This window comes from Pituophis catenifer, unplaced genomic scaffold, assembly GCF_029215685.1.
Source record: "Pituophis catenifer annectens isolate HBS135680 unplaced genomic scaffold, rPitCat1.0.hap2 SCAF_8, whole genome shotgun sequence".
Taxonomy (NCBI): Eukaryota; Metazoa; Chordata; class Lepidosauria; order Squamata; family Colubridae; genus Pituophis; species Pituophis catenifer.
This window is the reverse complement of record NW_027256888.1, coordinates 56,591,343-56,611,996: the sequence shown is the minus strand read 5'-3', so window position 1 is coordinate 56,611,996 and position 20,654 is coordinate 56,591,343. Positions and strand designations below refer to the sequence as shown.

The 20,654-nt window shown below is 34.9% G+C and overlaps 1 protein-coding gene across 2 annotated transcripts in view; it reads left to right on the top strand.

Annotated features, from left to right (window-relative positions):
- Window positions 1-20,654, top strand: part of FBXW7 (F-box and WD repeat domain containing 7) — a 72,038-nt gene that overhangs the window by 7,972 nt on the left and 43,412 nt on the right. The window contains exon 1 of one of the 2 annotated variants that reach the window (XM_070948740.1): window positions 11,463-11,765. The exons of the other annotated variant lie outside the window; for it this stretch is intronic. Coding sequence (XP_070804841.1) covers window positions 11,619-11,765 — 147 coding nt within the window. The 5' untranslated portion in view covers window positions 11,463-11,618. Of the gene's footprint in view, window positions 1-11,462; window positions 11,766-20,654 lie in introns of those variants that run through there. 2 annotated transcript variants of the gene reach the window in all.

Genomic DNA, 20,654 nt, shown 5'->3' with positions numbered 1-20,654 from the left:
CTTTCATAACATTGTCATATTTATCTAGCCACAAAATATTGACATCTGAAGACATTGTTATCTTTCTATCTTATTGAAAGTTTTGTATGCAGAACTGAATTATCCAGACAAACCATAATAATTGGACTTAACTTTACAATCTCAATTTTCTTCCTCAGAACTTTTGCCTTTATTCTTTGAAGTACCCAAAAATAAGATTCCTCTTGATTTCAGTCAGACATGGTGAGTGAATCCATTAATTTGTGTGAATTATTTCTCACACTGATAAAAAAACCCTGACAGACATCAAAGTAAATTTATTTTGTAAATTTATACAGCTGGTCATCTCACAAATGTGACTCTAAGCAATGTACAAAATTAAAAACAATACAAAAAACATCTTTAAAAAGATAAAAAGTAATTTAAAAATAATAAATACTTACAAACTGCTCTTCCTTCTGAAAATAAGCAAAAAGTCCTTTACATAGAAAGAATGGGAAGAAATAAACATAAACAAGCCAGTTTAAAGTTGTCTTTATATAGATATTTCATTTGAACAAAGAGCACTCACTGGAATCTTTCCTCTAGTAGATTCTGTTAATTAGACCTCTAGGAAACTAGAAAAGATCCTAAAAAGTTTATACTGAATAAAGAGATCTTAATTTAGAGATCTAGTCAACTGTCAGCATATAACAGCTAGAGACTGCCAACATGTAGTGATCTGTTCCAATTGTATATTGTCTGCACCTTTATCTGGATCATATTTCTATTACAGGTAGCCCTCACTGATTGTAATTGGGATTGAGAATTATCACTGAGCAACACTGTCATAAAGCACGATCTTATGAGCGCACCGACCTATGATGGCAGTTCCATCAGTCCCAATTGCCATTGTTAGGTGAATCCCGTAGTCATTTCGAGCAGGTTTCTCTATTGACTTTGTTTGTTGGAAGCCAGCAGTGAGCTTCGCAAATGTTGGTCATGTGATTATGGGATGCTGCGATGTTGTAATAGCAAGCTGGTTGCTAAACTCTAGAGTCATGATTACATATCCATTGGGGTGGCTGCAGTATGAAGACTGGTTGTAAGTCCCATTTGCTCAGCACCATCGTCATTTCAAATAGTCACTGAATGATTGGTTGTTATATGACGATTACCTATAATTCAATTTTTATTCACTTTTCTATTCAGAGTCACATAAGACAGTTTAAATGCTAATGTGAGGGAAGTTATTTACAGAGGATGTTAAAGAACTCTTGAAGAAACTACATCAATTCCTAAGGACTTACTTAAAACAGGTAGCAGAAACCAGTTTGCATCAGAGAAGTAAAAAAAAAAGATATCCTTAGTTTCCTGTAGCTAAACTCACAAGAACATTAACTACCAGATCACAAAGAAACCCTGTAACAGTACCTTAATTTGCAAATGGGAGAATTCTGTAATTCGTGTAATTTCAGGAATTTAAATAGGGTACTTTCTGGCAGACTTTCAAGATCTGATATTGTACCCTGTAATAATTGACTTCAAATAGTTTTTGCAGTGTCTGTTTTCTGGCTTGGCCTATCTTGAAGAGCTGACACTAGTGAATCATATAGAGTTTGTGTCCTAATTGCATTCTCTTCTGCTCAATTGATGGAACACTGACAGCCTTTCATCTGATGTACCGTATTTTCCGGTGTATAAGACGACTGGGCGTATAAGATGACCCCCAAATTTTCCTGTTAAAATATAGGATTTGGGCTATACACACCGTAAAAGACTACCCCTCTTCCAACGCACACCAAATAAAAATTAAAAAAAACATCAACTGGCTCACCCACAATGTAAAAGCAGCTGTGCTAGACCCAAAATGGCCCCTGCAACAAGCAGGAACCTCACACAGCCACAAAAAGCCCAAAAAAACAACTTTCACACTTTATACACACACAACACAACACAACACAACACAACTGGCTCACCCACAATGTAAAAGCAGCTGTGCTAGACCCAAAATGGCCCCTGAAACAAGCAGGAACCTCACACAGCCACAAAAAGCCCAAAAACCCAACTTTCACACTTTACACACACAAAATTTCACATACAGCTTTGTGAGATTTTGTGTGTTTGTGTAGTTAGAGTGAAACACTACAAAAACACACTAAATCTCAGAAAGCTGCACAAATATTATTTTATTTTATTTTTATTTTTATATGAAAGCTAAATTTAAAACTTCCTAAACTTTAAATGGCTAGGTCTAAAAAAGAACAACTAAAAAAAACCCCAATTAACTATTTTTTTTAAAGCTCCCAAAGGGGAAAAAAACTTACCCAATAGAACAGAGGTCTCCAACCTTGGCAACTTTAAGACTTGTAGAGTTCAACTCCCAGAATTCTTCAGCCAGTTTTGTTGTGCTGGCTGAGGAATTCTTGGAGTTGAAGTCCACAACTCCCTGCCTGCTTGATTTCAGGCAGGGAGTTGCTTGCTGATGGAATGGATTCAGGCAAGCGAAGCAAGGCAAGCAGCTAAGGCAGTGGTTCTCAACCTTCCTAATGCCGCAACCCTTTAATACAGTTCCTCATGTTGTGGTGACCCCCAACGATAAAGTTATTCCTAAAACCATCAAAAATATGTGTTTTCCGATGGTCTTAGGCCAGGGGTCCCCAACCTTTTGGACCTCAGGGACCACCAACTTCATAATTTTAAATTTCGCGGTTCAGACAATAATGATTTTACCCAGCCAACAAAGCACACTGTACTTATATCCTTCCTCATCCATTTTCTTAAAAAAAGAGGGAGAAAAAACACTTTTAAGGTTTTACTAAAAACAGTTTCCAATTACATAGTATTGGCATAAAGCCTGGTTAAAGCAAACATGCTTAGTCATAAAGACTTGAGACAAACCATTCTGCTTAAGGTTTAAATTGAACTGGAATTGAACCATTATCTGGTTTAATGCAGATTACTTCTGGCTGAAATACCATAAATTGGGCATCTTAACCATAAACCAGGGATATGAATTTTTTTTGTATGGGTGCTGAAGGCTATAGTAAGTACAACATGTTGGAGCCTGCGCTGCAATAGGGGACGGAAATATAAAAGCTTTAAAAATACAGGAAGATTAAATATTGTTACTGTTAATGTAATCATCTGGACTCCCAGTACAGGATGGGGTCCTTCAGGTACTCTCCCTCCTCTCTGTCTCTCTCTGTCTCCTACTCTTTCTCTCTCATTTTCGCTTTCTCTCTCTCTCTCCCTCTTTCTTTCTCTCCCACTCTTTCTCATTCTCTCTTTCTCTCTCCCCCTCTCTCTCTCCCCCACTCTCTCATTCTCTCTTTCTCTCTCTCTCCCACTCTTTCTCTCATTCTTTCTCCACCCTCTTTCTCTCTCTTTCTCCCACTCTCTTTCTCTCTTTCTCTCTCCCCTTCTCTCCCCCCACTCTCTCATTTTCTCTTTCTCTCTGTCCCCCTTTCTCTCTCTCCCCCCACTTTCTCTCTCTCATTCTGATTCTCTTTCATTTTGTCTCTCTCTCTCTCATTCTCTGATTCTTTGATTCTCTCTCTTTCATTCTTTGTCTCTTTCTCTCTCTGTCTCATTCTGATTCTCTCTCTTTCTCTCTCATTCTCTCTCTCTCTTATCTCAATGGCCAGCCAGTGTCTTGGGGCTGAGAGGAAGTCAAGCATCTCCCTGAGAGACTGAGGGCTGGAAGAAGTGTGGGAGCGAAGCACTACTTGAACTTGTGCGGCATGAGCATTCGCCTTGGTATATTTGCGCCAGCCGATGGCCAAGGCAGCCCTCATCTCTCTGCTGAAAGTGCAGCATCAGGATTCTGCCTTGGTATATTTGCGGCACAAGGCAGCCCTCATCTCCTAATGCTTGGGACTCGGAGCGGTAAATGGTGACTGGTCCGGGGAACAGCTGGATTTTGCTCTCCATTGCGGACGCCAGATCAGCCCCCTTGACGAGATCGGCACAGCTTCCCAAATCTGAGTTGCTGGTGCTGACTGATGATGCTACGGGAGCGCCGACAACATTGAGGGGAAGCTGTGCCAATCTCGTCAAGGCTGCATGCCACTCAATGCTGGAACCAGCTGGTTGCTGAGTGGAGCTTCCCCCAGGCATCCAGGGGGATATTACCGACACTCCGACTTCCCCAGACAGGTGGGGCTCGCCATCACTGGGGGTCAGCTGGGGAAGTCGGAGCGTCGGTAATATCCCCCTGGATGCCTGGGATGGTGGGGGAAGCTCCCCGACTTTTGAGGTGATTTTCCTGTGTTAAAAAGTCGTCTTATACGCCGGAAAATACGGTACTATCAAAATAAAGCTACAGATAGCTTCCCTGTTTATTCCAGAACCCGTAACAGAGATTTCTTTCCTTCTTACACTTTTATGAAAAAAATCAGGAAAAAGAAGTGCCATGTTGACACTGCATGACACTAGTCATGTTTAATCTGTTTCACTTGTGGCCTATCAGGATGGATCAAAGGAAAGGACCCTCTCAGCCATTTTTAAGCAATTGAGAGATCACGAGGCCTTGTGCAATAAACCATCCAAACACAGCACAAACCATTCAGTGAAGGGATTTCAGCAGATTTCAAGAACTTTCCTTAGTAGAAAAAAATGATAAGGTAACAGTCTGATTTATCACTTTCTCCAGCTACTACAGAATCAATGCATGACATTTTTTTTTCTTAATACAGGAGTACTGTTTATCTAAGTGTCTTATCATGCAGCTGCCATTGCTTGTTAAAATGGCTTCTGGTCTAGTTTTCTCTTTCTGTACATGCTCAAATAGCTTTTAGGCACATTCTACTGTAAATTATAGTATTTGGTTTATAGAATCAATTGAGAAAATATTTTTTTTAAAAAAGTAGTATTGTTATCATTTTTACCCTGCCCTGTTCCTTAAAAAAACCCTCCAAAGATGATTTACAAAGTTAATGATACGATTAAGTCTTATAATCTAAACTGCATAAATTGGGATAGAAATCATTTCTGATAGCTGGCTCTCTTGACTGAGTTTGAGCACATCTAGTAAAGGAGAGCCTGCCAGTTTTCATAACTATTGGTTTTATTAAACCAGTCTTACTGTTTTTTCTAACGTTCAGTTGAAAACTATAATCCATTAGTTTATGTTCTACACTCTGGAACGATGGAAAACAAGTTTTTATTTTGTGTCACATTCTTTCAGATCCTTGAAAAGTGCTATCATATGCCATCTCAGTCTTTGCTAAATGCCCAATTTCCACCAAGGTCCTCATATAATTTTTTATCCAGTAACCTGATCATTCTCTCTTTTTTTAATGATCATATTAGGTATATAACCACCTTTAACGTCATATGTACACAATAGTCAATATATCTACTGAACAACACAGAGTAAAGTGGAAATTACTTCCATTATTTAGAAATGATACTTATGTTGATATACCCTAATACTGTATTTTTCTTTTCTGCATTATCACTCTCTGAGTCTTTACCCTGTTAAAAATTAGGGTCTTAAATGCATATAAAAGAAAGATTGCCTATATTATTGCATATATTTTAAAGGTGTACCAGTACACAACAAAACAAAACAATCACCAAGCAAATTCTTCAAGAGCAACTGTAGTAGTTATTCTAACAGCTGGTACTATCCTAAGATAACCAAAGAGTTTAACTTAATCACATAAATCAAGTTATATCCAATAAGGATTGGAGTGACATTTCTAGAATATTTGAAGAACACAAGATGATGCAGCTGGGTTTGTGTTACATATTTGAAATAGTTTGTGGAATATTTTAATGTAGGAATGAAGACAAATGTTCTTGAAACACTAATTTAAAGCAGGTAGGAGAAGTGAACTAGGAATTGGTGTTTTCTTTGAAGAAATGCTGTGCACGTCTGTGCACAAAAATAAACCTCCCATGTTTAACTTATTTACTTCGTGAACACATTTTTCATTATTTTCATGTAGAATTGTCTGAGATAATTTCACATAGACACACAAACACACAAACACAAACACACACGACATAGGACATTTGTAATAAAAAAGAGGGTAATCTACTAAATAATTTATTTAGTTTGGGATTAGCACATGGTTAACTGAAATTTATTTTGCAAACTGTTGCTGCTATGTTGCTGAACCAATCAAAGAATGGATGAAACTAATTTTTCCCTTCCCTTCCTCTTCTAATTTGGAATCCCCTTCCAGATAAATTATAACACCAGTACACTTATCTGAGATTATAATAAAAGGGACTGTCGAGAGTAGAAAATCAGGTGTTCAGTAGTTCAAATAAATATAGCTACAAGAATCTAAACTACTAATGGTCAAGGCAAATTGGCAGTAGATAAGAGTCAATGGAATTCAGGATGGGCTGGATTTAGATCTCTTGTGGGCACGAAGGGACTCGAGACTGATAATGTCTTACCTCAAACTTACCTTGGGTTCAACCTGGTCATCACCTATAGGGACAGGATTAATTCTAGTAATATATCCTGTAATAGTCTCTTAGCATCCTGCTATCTACATACAAATGAGATTAATTTGTATTTAGATATTTCACAAAGTGATGCTGATGGTACAGCAGAAAGATATTAGATATATTGAGATTTTTATGTGCCACGCTGAGCAGCTTATAGCAATGTAGTAGTAATTAGCAAGCAATACTTTCAATAAAATGTGAAATCAAGGTATTTTTTTAAAAATATATCTCTGTGAGGTAATAAAAACATGTTTAAAACCTAAATATTAATGAATAATGTAAGACTTTCTGAATAAGAAGTTTCACAAATTTCATATAGGCACAGAAATAGTATTATCCTTTATAATACTATCCTTTATAATACTATACTAAGTATTCAAATTTTTACAAAAAATTACCTCCTATGTTTTGTTTGTTATTAGCTCTCAGTAAACTCAGGATTTGAGATTTTGTACAAGTACATATACTTTTTATAGTATAATAGGAAGGTTACTACGGGTCATCTATTTGAATGGAAATCCTACCATTGAAAAGCTCTTGCATGTTGCTACATGAACATGCAAAGTATTTAAAAAAAAATATGATCTCATTTTAATGATTATTTTTGCACTGTACACTTTCTGACATAAAACTTACAAAACAAAGCATGTTCACCAATAGCATGGTCTTTAAAATATGTTTTTAAATAGATGCTGAAGTTTCAAATTTTTATGTGTGAGAAACTTCTAATTGAAAATATATTTCTATGTTTCTATGTTACCGTATTTATCGGCGTATAACACACACTTTTTCATCTTGAAAATAATGTGGAAATCGCATGTGCGCGTTATACGCCGATATGTATTAAAAAATACTGTAAAAAGAACGAATGGCGAGTTTACCGCATCTGAGACACTGTCGGAGATAGCCTGGGGTGTGTTGGGGTCTTGGGCAGGGGTGAAATGCCCCCGGTTCGGACCGGCTCGGGCGAGTAGGTAGCGATGGCGGCGGGCAATTCGGAGAACCGGTAGCAAAAATCCCTGCCCCCGCCCCCCATGCCCAGCTGAGCCCCGCGATCGTCAGAGGCTTTTTTCCCTTTTAAATGGCTCTGAGCAGCCAAGCTCTGACATCCCAGCTGAATTGCCTGCTAATCAGGCAACTCAGGATCGCCAGAGCCATGTAAAAGGAAAAAAGTTTCTTTTTTTCTCTCCCCCCCCCTTCCTTACCTTAGTTGCTGATTGCATGACGATCGCAATCCATGCATCAGCAATCAACTGAATATCCCTGTCTGCAATCAAGCTCATTGGTGAGCAGCTCTTTCTGCCTGCCTGCCTTGACTTAGGAATTCTGGGAGTTGAAGTCCACAAGTCTTAAAGTTGCCAAGATTGGAGACCCCTGTTCTGTTGGGTAAGTTTTTTTCCCCTTTGGGAGCTTTAAAAAAAAAAGTTAATTGGGGTTTTTTTTTAGTTGTTCTTTTTTTAGACTTAGACATTTAAAGTTTAGGAAGTTTTAAATTTAGCTGCTTTTATATAAAATAAAAATAAATAAAAATAACATAATATTTGTGCAGCTTTCTGAGATTTAGTGTGTTTCTGTAGTGTTTTACTCTAACTACACAAACACACAAAATCTCACAAAGCTCACAAATTTTGTGTGTGTAAAGTGTGAAAGTTGGTTTTTTCGGCTTTTTGTGGCTGTGTGAGGTTCCTGCTTGTTGCAGGGGCCATTTTGGGTCTAGCACAGCTGCTTTTACATTGTAGATGAGCCAGTTGTGTGCAGTGCATTGTGACTGTGGCTATGATTGAACTACCTTTGTTATGTTTCAAAGTTCTTTATTTAAAATTTACTTTTTTTCCTGAAACTTCCCTCTTAAAATTAAGGTGCGTGTTATACGCCAGTGCGCGTTATACGCCGATAAATACGGTATATGAAAATATATTTCTAAATGCCGGATATTTTTGTATTAAAGATCTCTCTCTCTCTCTCTCTCTCTCTCTCTCTCTCTCTCTCTCTCTCTCCCTCCCTCCCTCCCTCCCTCCCTCTCTCTCTCTCTCTCTCTCTCTCTCTCTCTCTCTCTCTCTCTCTCATAGTATTTACTCATAGTACAGAGTAGTACCGTGAAAATAAAATATGCACAGAAAAATGAAAAACAACTAATTTTCAACCTGGATCAAACCTTTTCCCAGATCTTACTTTGAGAAAAATGTGCACCTGCATGGGGGTGGGGGTGGAGGTAATCTGCGCCAGGCATAAATATAACAGTTACAGTAGTAGAAGAACAATGGTATTGAAAATTAGGAATCATAACAAAGTAACTTCAAGATGAATGCGTCTTCAAAATTACTGGTTTCTAGCAGAGGGATTGTGGTTTGACAATGCATAAAATCATCTTTCCATTAAACCTTGTAATATCTTGCCTTAAACAAAAGGAAAACTGAATAACTTCATGGTTATGAATACAAAACAATATTTGAAAAAATAAATGAGTGCTCATTGAAGATCTACAGCATAAGTTAGAAAAAAAATCTAAAACAGACACATGTAAGAGTTTAATGTTTTAAGCAGCAGAGATTTCTGCTTAACTCAGTCTAAGTAGTGGGGCATTTCCTTGAAAGAGGAATTGGAGGAGATACAAGTGGATCAAAAGGAAGGAGCTATGTAGCAAATGCAGCAAGAGATTGAAGAAGAGACTACTATGATGGACACTACAGGTATAGACTTTTTGTGTTCACAACATAAACATGGGTTTTAAATGCCTAATGTGGAATATAAAATGGGCAAATACCTTGCAAAAAAGAAAAAAAAAGATATTTCACTATTTTAAAAAGTTAAAGCAAGATGCAATTTGTGTACAGGAAACATAAGAAAAAGGACAAAAATATTTGATTCATAAACATTTGAGGTAAGAATTTATTATGTCAGGGACAAGTAAGCAAAATGAAGTTGTTTTGTATGTAAACCCACAATTATGATAAAAACTAGTATTGACTGGTGATTATGATAAATATGTGGGGGTTGAAATTAATTTGAATAAACCAAGATTCTGATATATGCCTCAAATGATAACAAAGCTGCATTCTTTAAAGGACAATGAAAAACTAAATAGATTTGCCATATGGAAATTGATGGGTTTTTTGGAGACTGAAATGGCATAGTTTGCCCACAAAAATATAGAATCTCTGTGAAAGGCATTAGCAATATCAATAGCACTTAGACTTACATACAGTGCTTTACAGCCCTCTCTAAGTGATTTACAGAGTCAGCATATTGTCCCCAACAGTCTGGGCCCTCATTTTACCTACCTCAGAAGGATGGAAGGCTGAGTCAACCTTGACCCAGTCAGGATTGAACTCCTGAAGTGAGCAGTAATTTAGACTGCAGTACTGCATTCTAACCACTGCACCACCATGGGTCCATTAAAAGAACGGATGGCATTTTTAAAAAAATGATGGATAACTTTGAATCTATAGAGGCATGAAAATGGTAACAACAATACGTTTCTCTGAAAAACACGGATCTTGCTGAAGAATAAATATGTTTTGGATTTTTAAAATCTTGTTACATGTATTAGCCAATGACTTTCAATAAACCAGTGACTTTAACATATAAGAAGAGAGTTAGAACTTATAAATGGAAGCTAAAGCAAACTTTGCTACAAAAGGAATCAGTAATGGAGGAAATTGAAATAATTTTTTGAGATCAATATTTAAAAATTAATAATCAGAGGGAAACCAGAACTTTTCTTATGAGCAGCCAAATAGAAAATATTTATGGAATATTTTTTTCCTCAATGATAACAGCAGGAAGGCTACTATGTGTACAAAGATGGAAAAATACTGAAATACTCCCCAATGGAGAAATGGACTGTGGAAAATGGCAGAATTTGCAGAAATGGCAAAAGTGACCTGTTTGGGGATTAAACAATAAATACATTTATAAAAGACTAAAGATCCTTTATTAACTTTTGAAAATGAAAATAAAATGAATTATTTTTGGATTTGTTGATTAAAAAGGGTTGACTACGGGAAGACAGAAATTATGTAATATAATCTTGAATGGGGGAGAAGAGACAATAGGTCGGTTTGTAACTGTTGTAAAGACATTGGAAGTAATTTCTTTAAGTAATCTTGGCATTTTTTACTTTATACTGTTTCTTGCACGTTTGTCTTTTTCTTAATCTTTCTCCATGTTAATCTTTATTCATGTTACAATATATTATATATTAGAGGAATTATATATTAGTGGAATTTTGCTGCCAGTATCAGATTTGGAGAGCAAAATTGTAGAATATGTAATAATAGCAAAATAGAGTATATATCCATAATAGAAGTCTAATCAAATGTAAATGGGACTGCTTCCCTTATGCACTGTATATTACATGGCAAGACAATTTTAGACTCTTGAAATATGATTTCTAAAAAAAACATGAGACTAATAGAAAGATACATAAACTAAACAAATAATAGCAATCTTCAATGTTCACTGTAAAGCACAATATCCAGATTATGGGAAACAAATGGAAAGAAATGGTGAATGTATTACTAGAAAATTTTCCCATGATGTTTTTTTTTATTCTTCATTTCTCCCTACTTTATTCTACTGTTGTAATCTAATGCAGACATTTTTCCTTTTATTATTCCAACAATAAAAATATATTTCAAATTAATCAAATCTTACATAAATGAGTTCCCAGACACATATGTGTACACACCAAGACGGGTACACAATTAATTCAAGCCCTAATAGATATAATTTATTCATGGCTTCTATGATTAAGATTTAATAGTGTATTTGTTTGAAATAGTTGTAATTGGAAACGTTAAAGCCTAGTCTCACTTAAAACTCCTATCAGAACCATAATTGACCTTAATTTGGTAACTCAGCTGTTTTAGTTCTAAGCATTTGCTTTTTTTCCATGTCACTTATGTTGATAGTATATGTGTTAGTGATACTGCATGGGTGGGCCAATAGCTATTTGATTGGCAGGGACAGTCTGTCGCCATAGTCATTTATAATTCCTGTCTATGCTAGGATAGCTTGTACTTCACTTAGCAGCAGACAGGTCAAGACACTTACTAGGAGAGACTGAGACAAAGGCAAAGCAGGCCCTGAAAAGCCGAATCTCTGCTTTAAAATCCTCAGTTGTACCAGATACTATTTTTTAGTAATGCCCTTTGATTGCGAATAATTTTGGACCAAGTGACAATAGTATAATGTCAAAACCAGGGAAAACTTCCTTAAATCATGGCTTGGTTTCTTTTGATCTCCCAAGTACAAAAGAGCCTTTGCCACACCAAACTGTGATGAAGATATTTAGCATCAGCATCATTACCCAAGGTCTTCCTTTTTGTCGTAGACGGGTAAGTTTGAAAATGTTTTCCCCTTGTATGGGAAGGGATATATCTAAGTTATGAAATTATGTATCTTTAAGTACTGTAACTTGGTTGTAATTATTTCCAGTTCATAAATCCTTTATTTCTTTAGATAGAATAAGAAAAATAAATATATATAATATGCTTTAAGAAGGTTTGATTCCTTTTTATTACCACACATTAACCTCAAAATAAATGTCAAAGAACAAATACAAGATTATAAAAAATAATGTGTAGCATTTTCTGGAAATTTCCTCAGTGCTGCAACAACTCTTTGTAACTGCTGATACAGAAGAGGAATAAATAAATACATGTTATTTGAGAAACCTATTTTTTTAAACCTTGTTGAAATGTTAACATTAATATTTTATATGATTAAAGTGCACTGAACATTTCTATGTCTTATAAAAAGTCTTGGTTTCTCAGTAATAAATTGCTAGCTTTTAAGTTACTATAATTTTAAATACTACTAATAAAGTCAATTAATTATTTCTTATATTGCTTTCATATTTCATGTCTATCTTACATGTTTCTTAGTTCCAAAAACTTTTTAAAATAATTCTAATTAAATTATACTTAAACAACATGCTTTGATCACACAATATTCCATGAGTTGTTTAATTTAACATGGTATATTTTTATTTTTCAAATACTTCTTAAGCTTTGTTTATAATTTTGATTTAATTTTCCCTATGATGTGATTAGATATCGAATCAAGCAAGATATTTATTCTTTCAAAAATTTACACAGTGAAACCACTGAAAATAATTGTATTTAAATGATCTTGTTTGCACATAATGCTAGAAAGTTTCCTTTTCATTTAGACTGAGGTCAGATGATCTATCAGTGGGGTTACCTGATATGTATGCTACAGTTTACTTACATTAAAACAGAGGTGGTAACGATGCTTAGTAATGCTTCTGAAAGGTTAAGATATTTCTCTTTAGGAAAAAAAAAACGTAACTCTTACTTTATGGGTAAGAGTTGACTGATAAACAGTTTGGAAGCATATTTAAATTTTAAATACGATCAATATTTTGAACATTCTTAATTATTTAAACCTCTATAGTACCAGTTTTCTCCTTGTTTGAACTCAATCACTGTATAGGAAGCAAAAGCGTACAGCAATCCTTGCAGTAAAAATACTTTCTGTTAGGAGATCTGACAGTTCATGTCTTATGTTTCTCTATCACTAGTTATATTCAGCTTCCATTGAGCACATTACTATAAATGGCCATAGAACACAACAGTAGCCATCTACATTTCTGTTACTTCAATCAAGAAGCATAAAGAGGTCTAGCTCTATATATTAAGTGCTGGATCTGTTCATTTTAACATGGAAGCGTATTTAGCATTCTGTAGCTCATAACTGAAACATCTATAGGTAAACTATTTCTCAACTAAATGAAATCCCACTTCTGGCTATACAATATTTCTTAAGAAGCTCATCATTAGAATTCCTGATTAAAACTTTTATCTTGCTTAATATTAATACTAAACAAAGTTACATTGTCGTTTTGGTTTCCACATTTCACTGCAAAGAAGCATTTTCGAAATAGTGTTCCTCCCTTGATTCAGTCATCCATTGAGCCGAAACCTTAAGTTCCTGTCAGTTTCTCTATTCCCGTGAAAGCATGCAATTTTGCAATATGATTCAGTGGATTTTAGAAGCTACAGCCTTCTACTAATAACTGGAAACTGAAGTTATTTTAATTTTATCTAGTCATATACCCGTTATTTTAGACAATGAAGTCTGCTTGTTCGTTTAGTATCTCTCTAGACCAGGGGTGTCAAATTGGCGCCCATGAGCCAGATGCGTAACGCACAGGCCATGCCCACCACAGCTTCGCGAAGGGAAAAACATCGCAAAACATCACATGACAGAAACGTGATGCTGCAAGTTTGACACCGGTGCTCTAGACAATTAGTACTTACCTCACTTAACAGTAAAAACTTACATCCTGCATGGACATATAATTTATGCTAATATAGTAAATGTTTGATAGCCATCATCATCTGTTTGGATCTGCAATGCAGATTAAAAATCTTGAAGAATATCTGGAAGCTTCAGCTGCTACAGAATGTGCCTATGTGAGCAATCTTGGGTACCCAAAGAAGGGTACATATAATACTTATGCTGCACAAGCTGCATTGGATACTGGTTTGCTTCCAGGTCCAATTCAAGATGTTGGTTATGACCTTTAAAGCCCTATATAGCACAGCACTATGTTGCCTATGGGGTGGTCTTCGCTCAAGTGTTTTCCATGTGCAAATTCTGTAAGAGGAATAGACATATAGATACTTAGATTGTAGGAACCTAAAGTAATGCAATACTGAAATGATTGGGGGGGGGTTATGATTGATTATTCATACTTTTTTTGTGCATAATTCAATCCAGTAAAATTTATATATGGTTTGTAGCATTTGGAATAATTATTTGCTCTATGAAGCTACAAAGTTCCAAAAGTTTTCTTGATAATGTCATTAATGGTACGTAGATAATGATAAAAGTAGCATTAATAGACAATGTTTAGACTTGATCTTTATATGCATTGCTTTTGCACTCTTGGTGCTATGTAGTATATTTAGTGAAAAACACTAAAAAACATTTATAGCAAGTTCATATTGAAAGTGTTACAATTTTAACTTTACTCTTTTGAGTATTGTAAAACAGTAATAACTTCATAAAATTTTAATGTCTATATTTGCAATAATTAAGTAGAGTCAAATGGAGGCACATGGCTAGTCATAGGTTACTGGAAAGCAGACAAGTAAAGTTGATCTTGCTTATCTTTCTTATCTCTGAAATGACATCTATCTGCAGAGCTTAATTTTTCTCCCTAACCTGAACAGTTGAGCATGTTTTGAAACTAGTCAATGAACTGTAACCATCTTCAGATTTTATTTTACAGTAAATAGGCAAGGCATCCTAATAAAATAAATTTTATCCTAAAAACTAATAAATCTGTGAAATGGAGCATTATATTAATGTTAAAACTAAAATTTAATATGAAAAGTTGCATGGGACAGAAGTGTGATGGGCTGCAAAGAAAATGTTTGTAACCTCATTTAGTTATTGTTTGATTGATTTGTACCTCTTGGAATAAAAATACACTTGGCAGGTAACATAAACATCAGATTGCCAACTTTGTTCTAGATGTTTTCAAACATATAAACCAACCATTTGCATATCTGCTTGGATTCATAGTTAATATCCCCAAAACATTGTTCAATTAATCAAGGATTAGCATTTACATTAAAAAAAAGTGTACTGTTTGGCAGCTCCTACTTTTTATTTCCATCTCTTTCAATCTGAATAGCTTCTCCATTAGTTGGTCTCAGCAAAATGTATGCCCTGGTTTTGTATTCTCTAATGTTTTATTAATGCTAGACTTGTCCAAGTCGCTACATATTGCCAATCATGAGAGTCCTTATAGAGTGCCAGCTTAAAAAGATGAGTCATTTGTGACCATAGCAAGTTTACATTCTTGGATAAAGGTTTTCAGAGGTGGGTTTCAGCAGGTTCTAACCGGTTCTGGAGAACCAGTAGCAGAAATTTTGAGTAGTTCGAAGAACTGGTAGTAAAAATTCTGACTGGCCCTGCCCCCATCTATTCTCTGCCTCCCAAGTCCCAGCTGATTGGAAGGAAATGGGATTTTGCAGTAACCATCCCCTGGAGTGGGATAGGAATGGAGATTTTACAGTAGCCTTCCCCTGCCATGCCCACCAAGCCATGCCACACCCACAGAACCGGTAGTAAAAAAATTTGAAACCCACCACTGATCTAACTACACGGAAATTAAATTTAGTATTTGGCCAAGTTGCATAAGTATACTCTATATTGTAATAGTGCACTTTTACTATATTAAATATATGTTTGTAAAAATACATGCTGATAAAGCATTTCATTCTGTGTTCTGATGAAATTTGAAAACAGTTATTTCTTAGTTTGCAGAATTTTAACCGTCAAGCATGAAGATTCCACCTCTGAAATTCAGAATTCATCCCTTTTACTTTGAGGGACTTTGAGGATGACTTTGCAGGGCAAAAATTCATCTAGTCCTGTGAAAGAAGTCTGCCCTATTTAACATTTTGTCTGCAAATGCCGAATTACAGACTATCACATCTGTTTTATTAAATATTTGCGATGGAATGCAATGTTAGTATTTTAGTAGTGCATAAATGAATATGCCGTTCTAATTGTTCTGAGTTACAAATGGCAGACATTCCTGAAAGCAAGTTGCTATTAATAACACTGTTATACATTTTCTTCTCATGATAACGCCAACAGCTGACAAGAATGCAGGCCATCTTGCCTATTTGCTTTAGTGCAGTTGCATTCCATTCACATTTTTCTCATAGCACATTGTTCTTCAACATCCCATTTTAAGAGATTCCCTAATTCCAAGATCGGTATCAATTCATAATTTTGGCAAAGTTCCCTGTACTTGAGAAAGAAAAAAGTGTTTATTGCAGATCTACTCTTTGATGCTAACAATATTTATCTTGCTGATGTTAATTTCATTTTGGTTTTAATTATTTACTGGCTGCATATATTTCTGATCTTGTTCCTCGAGAACAAGCCTTATTATTGACATAATTGTATATACTGAATTTTCAAATTTACATTCAGTTTAACTATTACTTTATCAGATAGCTGAAACAAGGTTTGGAATATTTGTGGTGCAAGGGTTGGCTTAAGGATCTCAAGATAAGGTAATAGTTAATGTCTGGACTGATGCAGTTTTGATTCATTGATTTAGATTTTCAGTTTCTGCTTGCATATAGACATGACAAATAAATAGTTGGCCATGTATGTACTTTCAGTGTAGCACTGCAGTTCTTACATGTAGTTCATATTAACTTATTTCACAAATTTTGTACGCTGCCCAATCATAGGCTTTTAAAATGTTCACAATAATTAATATAAAACAGAAGGTTTTTTTTAAAAAAAGATAAGCCCTGTCAAAATCAACACAAAAACCAAAGACTTAAACATAGGCTTAGTACATACTTACGCAATGATCAGAACAATATATAACAACATTCTATCCAACAATCAGCTACATTTAAGCCTAAAAAACGATGATACTCTTCACCTCTTTCCTAAATAACATTAGAGAGAGTATAAATTTTGGGGCCCAGAACATTTGCTAGGATGGGGCAGCTCCCAAATGGCCTTTTTCTATTATCTGTGATTCTATTATATATCTATGATTTCTATTATTCTCAAGGGGAGAAAATCACAAACACACCTTCCTGATAAAGGGACATAAAATGGGCAAAATCTAAGTTAAGGAAGATTATCTTGTAGAGGATATTCTTTGTAATTTCAAAAGTTTGCATTTAATAATCCTTCACTCTCTCCCCATGAGTACATAGGCTTCCTCACTCCACTTTCCTTAATAGTGGCACTGACAGATAGAGGTTACATTGAAGGGGTTTTCATTGAGTAAGGGGCAGAACATGCTCTGAGGATTACCCACACAGTCCATATCAGTCATGCTATCATGCAGCTGGAGATCCCTTCAGCTTCCTGGTGGCTGCTGGCAGAAAAGCTGTCTCTTGCCTCAGTGGTCAGTGGTCAGTGCAGAAGTCTCATAGGAGCCACTATATCACCTCAATCTATTGCTCTCCTTCCCTCAGCAGTAATCAGGCAGCCTTCTCTAAACACATGCAAAAAATGTTTGTATCCTAACAATAAAATAAATACATAGGTGCGTGTTTTGAACTCATTAAAACATTTTGTGTGTTTTAGCCTTTTAATTATCCTTTGCTAAATAAAAGGTCTGTGTTTTGGGGAAGTGGATGGAAACCTTTTAGAACTTAATGATGACCTTCTAGTGACAACTATTTTTCTGTTGCATGTCAATGCTCTTCTGATCATATAAAATGTATATTCCTTGAAAAGAATTGTTCATGATTTCTGGAGTTTAGGAATTCAGTTTTTTGTTCTCCATTTTTCCATTCCAGTTCTCTAGTAATTTTCAGAGACTACAGTTCTGCCATATTCTCCACTGGTGTTCCCTATGATTAAAGTTTCTGTTCTTTTATTTTCTCCTTCCTTACCCTAAGAAGCTCTCTCCTTCAACTAATAATGGATAGTTAGTGCCTTGTTTCTCTTCTGAGAAAATATATAAATATGAATAAGACATTCTGACTCCTTATTCATTACTTTCCCATTTATTTCTCCTTCCAATAGTCCTACAAACTCTAGCCTTTCTTTTTAAATTCTGACATACCTAAAAAAAATAACTGTTTTGCGGGATTTCTAACAAGTCTCAGTTCATGTCATAGTATATTATGAGGGAATCTCCTACATTAGATTTCAAGTCACCCCCGGCAGCAGAGAAGAGCTCTTCTAAATTATTCTGAGAAAGCAGTTTAGTTTAAAAAAAAAACAAAAAAACTTTAATTTTTGTACATTATTTCTGCAGACTGTACCCATTAAGTTTTTATTTGTGCTAAATTGGGCTCCTTGTGGGTTTTAAAAAAGTATATTTGGCAATGCTTAAACTTGTTTTATTGTTCTCAGTTTGATCGCTTAGCAATGAATTGCATGGATTCTGTCTAGAGAGATGTTAATGTGTAACTCTATCAAATTATTTGCATCCTTGGAATAACTACAAATGCAACAAGAGTAGATCTGTACTATCTAATCCCTCCAGGAATCTCCTGCAGTTTCTTAGAGTCTGCAACAGATTTCCTACTTAGGCAGTAAACTATTAGCTCTAAAACCTTCAACTCAATTGGCATTGTTCTAATTCTGATGAAAAAATTGGAGCATGATCTCCAAATATCAGACTGCCATATTTGATCCCAATTTATAAACAAAACTGAGGATACTGAAACAGTTCAGCAACTGTCATGAATGCCATGAAAGGCTGACTTATGTGGAACAAGGTGGTTGAATATTGAAATCAGATCCATAGAATGTTAGCAACATCTAGACTATTTTTCTAAGTATTAATATCTCAATTTTTCATTTAGATAAATTACGGTAGTTTGCTATTTCATTGTATATGATTGTTTTCACATGCAGTATAGTATGAAATAAATGCATTATTTAAAAACATAGTATTTTAGTACTTAGCAAGAACTAGCAATTTTTGAGACCTTTAGATGCTGTTTAGTAATAAATTGACATGCTTTTCCATTACTGAACATGTAGGGGCACTGCAACACTGTAATAAAAAAGTGTTGAGACGAATTAGTACAAACTCTAAAAGTATGTTTCAGAAATTATACTTCGTTAAACAAATTCTGCCTCTGAAAAAATTATGTATATCCCTTGCAAATTTTAGGGTTTAAATATTGTATTTAAAATATTATTAGGGAGATTGGTATGGAAAAATAATCTTATTAAACTAATGCTAATTTTTCTATTTTCTTTCTATTCTATTTGACCTAAATTGATTTGATAAGAAATATATAAATAAATCTTAATTAACATATTCTAGAATCAATGAGTATGATAATTAGTATTTGTATGTATCTACTCAGATACATCTAGTTAAAGATCTAGTTAAATCTAATAATCCAATGTATTTAAAAAATCCAAATGAACAAACAGAAAAATTTAATTTTTTGGTATTCGTTTCTTAATACTCTTTTCTCTATTTCTTTCACAGATATACTGAGAAAAGAAAAACTGTTAATATTTCTTTTTCCTCTCCAGCAGTGACCAGTGAAAGTTTATTACTTTTTATAAAGTATTGACTATGATATGCTTAGCAGTCTTTGAGGACTGGTGGGCATTTAGATATTAGAATTAGCATACTAACTTGACTGGATTTATATATTGCTTCAAATGCAGTAATGCAGAACATAATACAGCATATAATGAAAAATGTTATGTTTAGAAGTCAGGATTGTAGAATACAGGCTACATTTATTGTAAATAGTTAAGATGTAAAGAAAAAATGGCCATAGGAGCTATCCTATAACCATTAAAATACAACTACATTTTAAGGAAAAATAATTATATTGAGATAGGAAAAATTATCAACCAATATACATACTTCAGTGCAAGTGTATAGATGTATACATTGGTTGAAACAAGTTTTCTCTGAATTAATATATAGGTATTCCTCGACTTACAACAATTCAAAGTTACAGTGGAACTGAAAAAAGCGATTTATGACTGTTTTTCACAGTTAGAACCTTTGCAGCACCCCCATGATCATGTGATCAAAATTCAGATGCTTGGCAACTGGTTCAGCGTCCCAGGATTATGTGATCTCCTTTTGTGACCTTTTGACAAGCAAAGTCAATGGGGAAGCCAGATTCACTGAATAACAGTGTGACTAACTTAATGACTGCAGTAATTTACTTAGCTCGGTCGCAAGAAATGTTGTAAAACGGGGCAAAACTAACTTATCAAATGTCTCATTTAACAATATAAATTTTGGGTTCACTTGTGGTCCTAAGTCAAAGATTATCTGTATATATGTAATGTACAGATATGTAGTGTACACATATTTCCTGGACTCTAGGGTCTTCATAATTCACTAGTTTTATAACTCAAACACTGAAATCATATGCATTGCTGGATCTAACTTTATCCTAGTCTAGCATCATTAATACTGGCAAGATAAATCTGGAAAGCTCCCGAACAAGGGATGATGATGATGATAATGATAATGAAGATGATGATGATCATTGCCTTCTGCTTCAGTGGGTGCCATAATTTTTTATCATTCATGACTAGCAATACAAATTATAGAAACATGTACAATACTGATGATAATACTGCTTGTAAGATATTTGAATACTTAACATAAACATGTTTTTATCATGGTTGGAATATCAGGCAATCAAAAGAATTGAGCAAGTATATACAGTATGATTTGAAAAACAAAACTAACATTTCCTGAA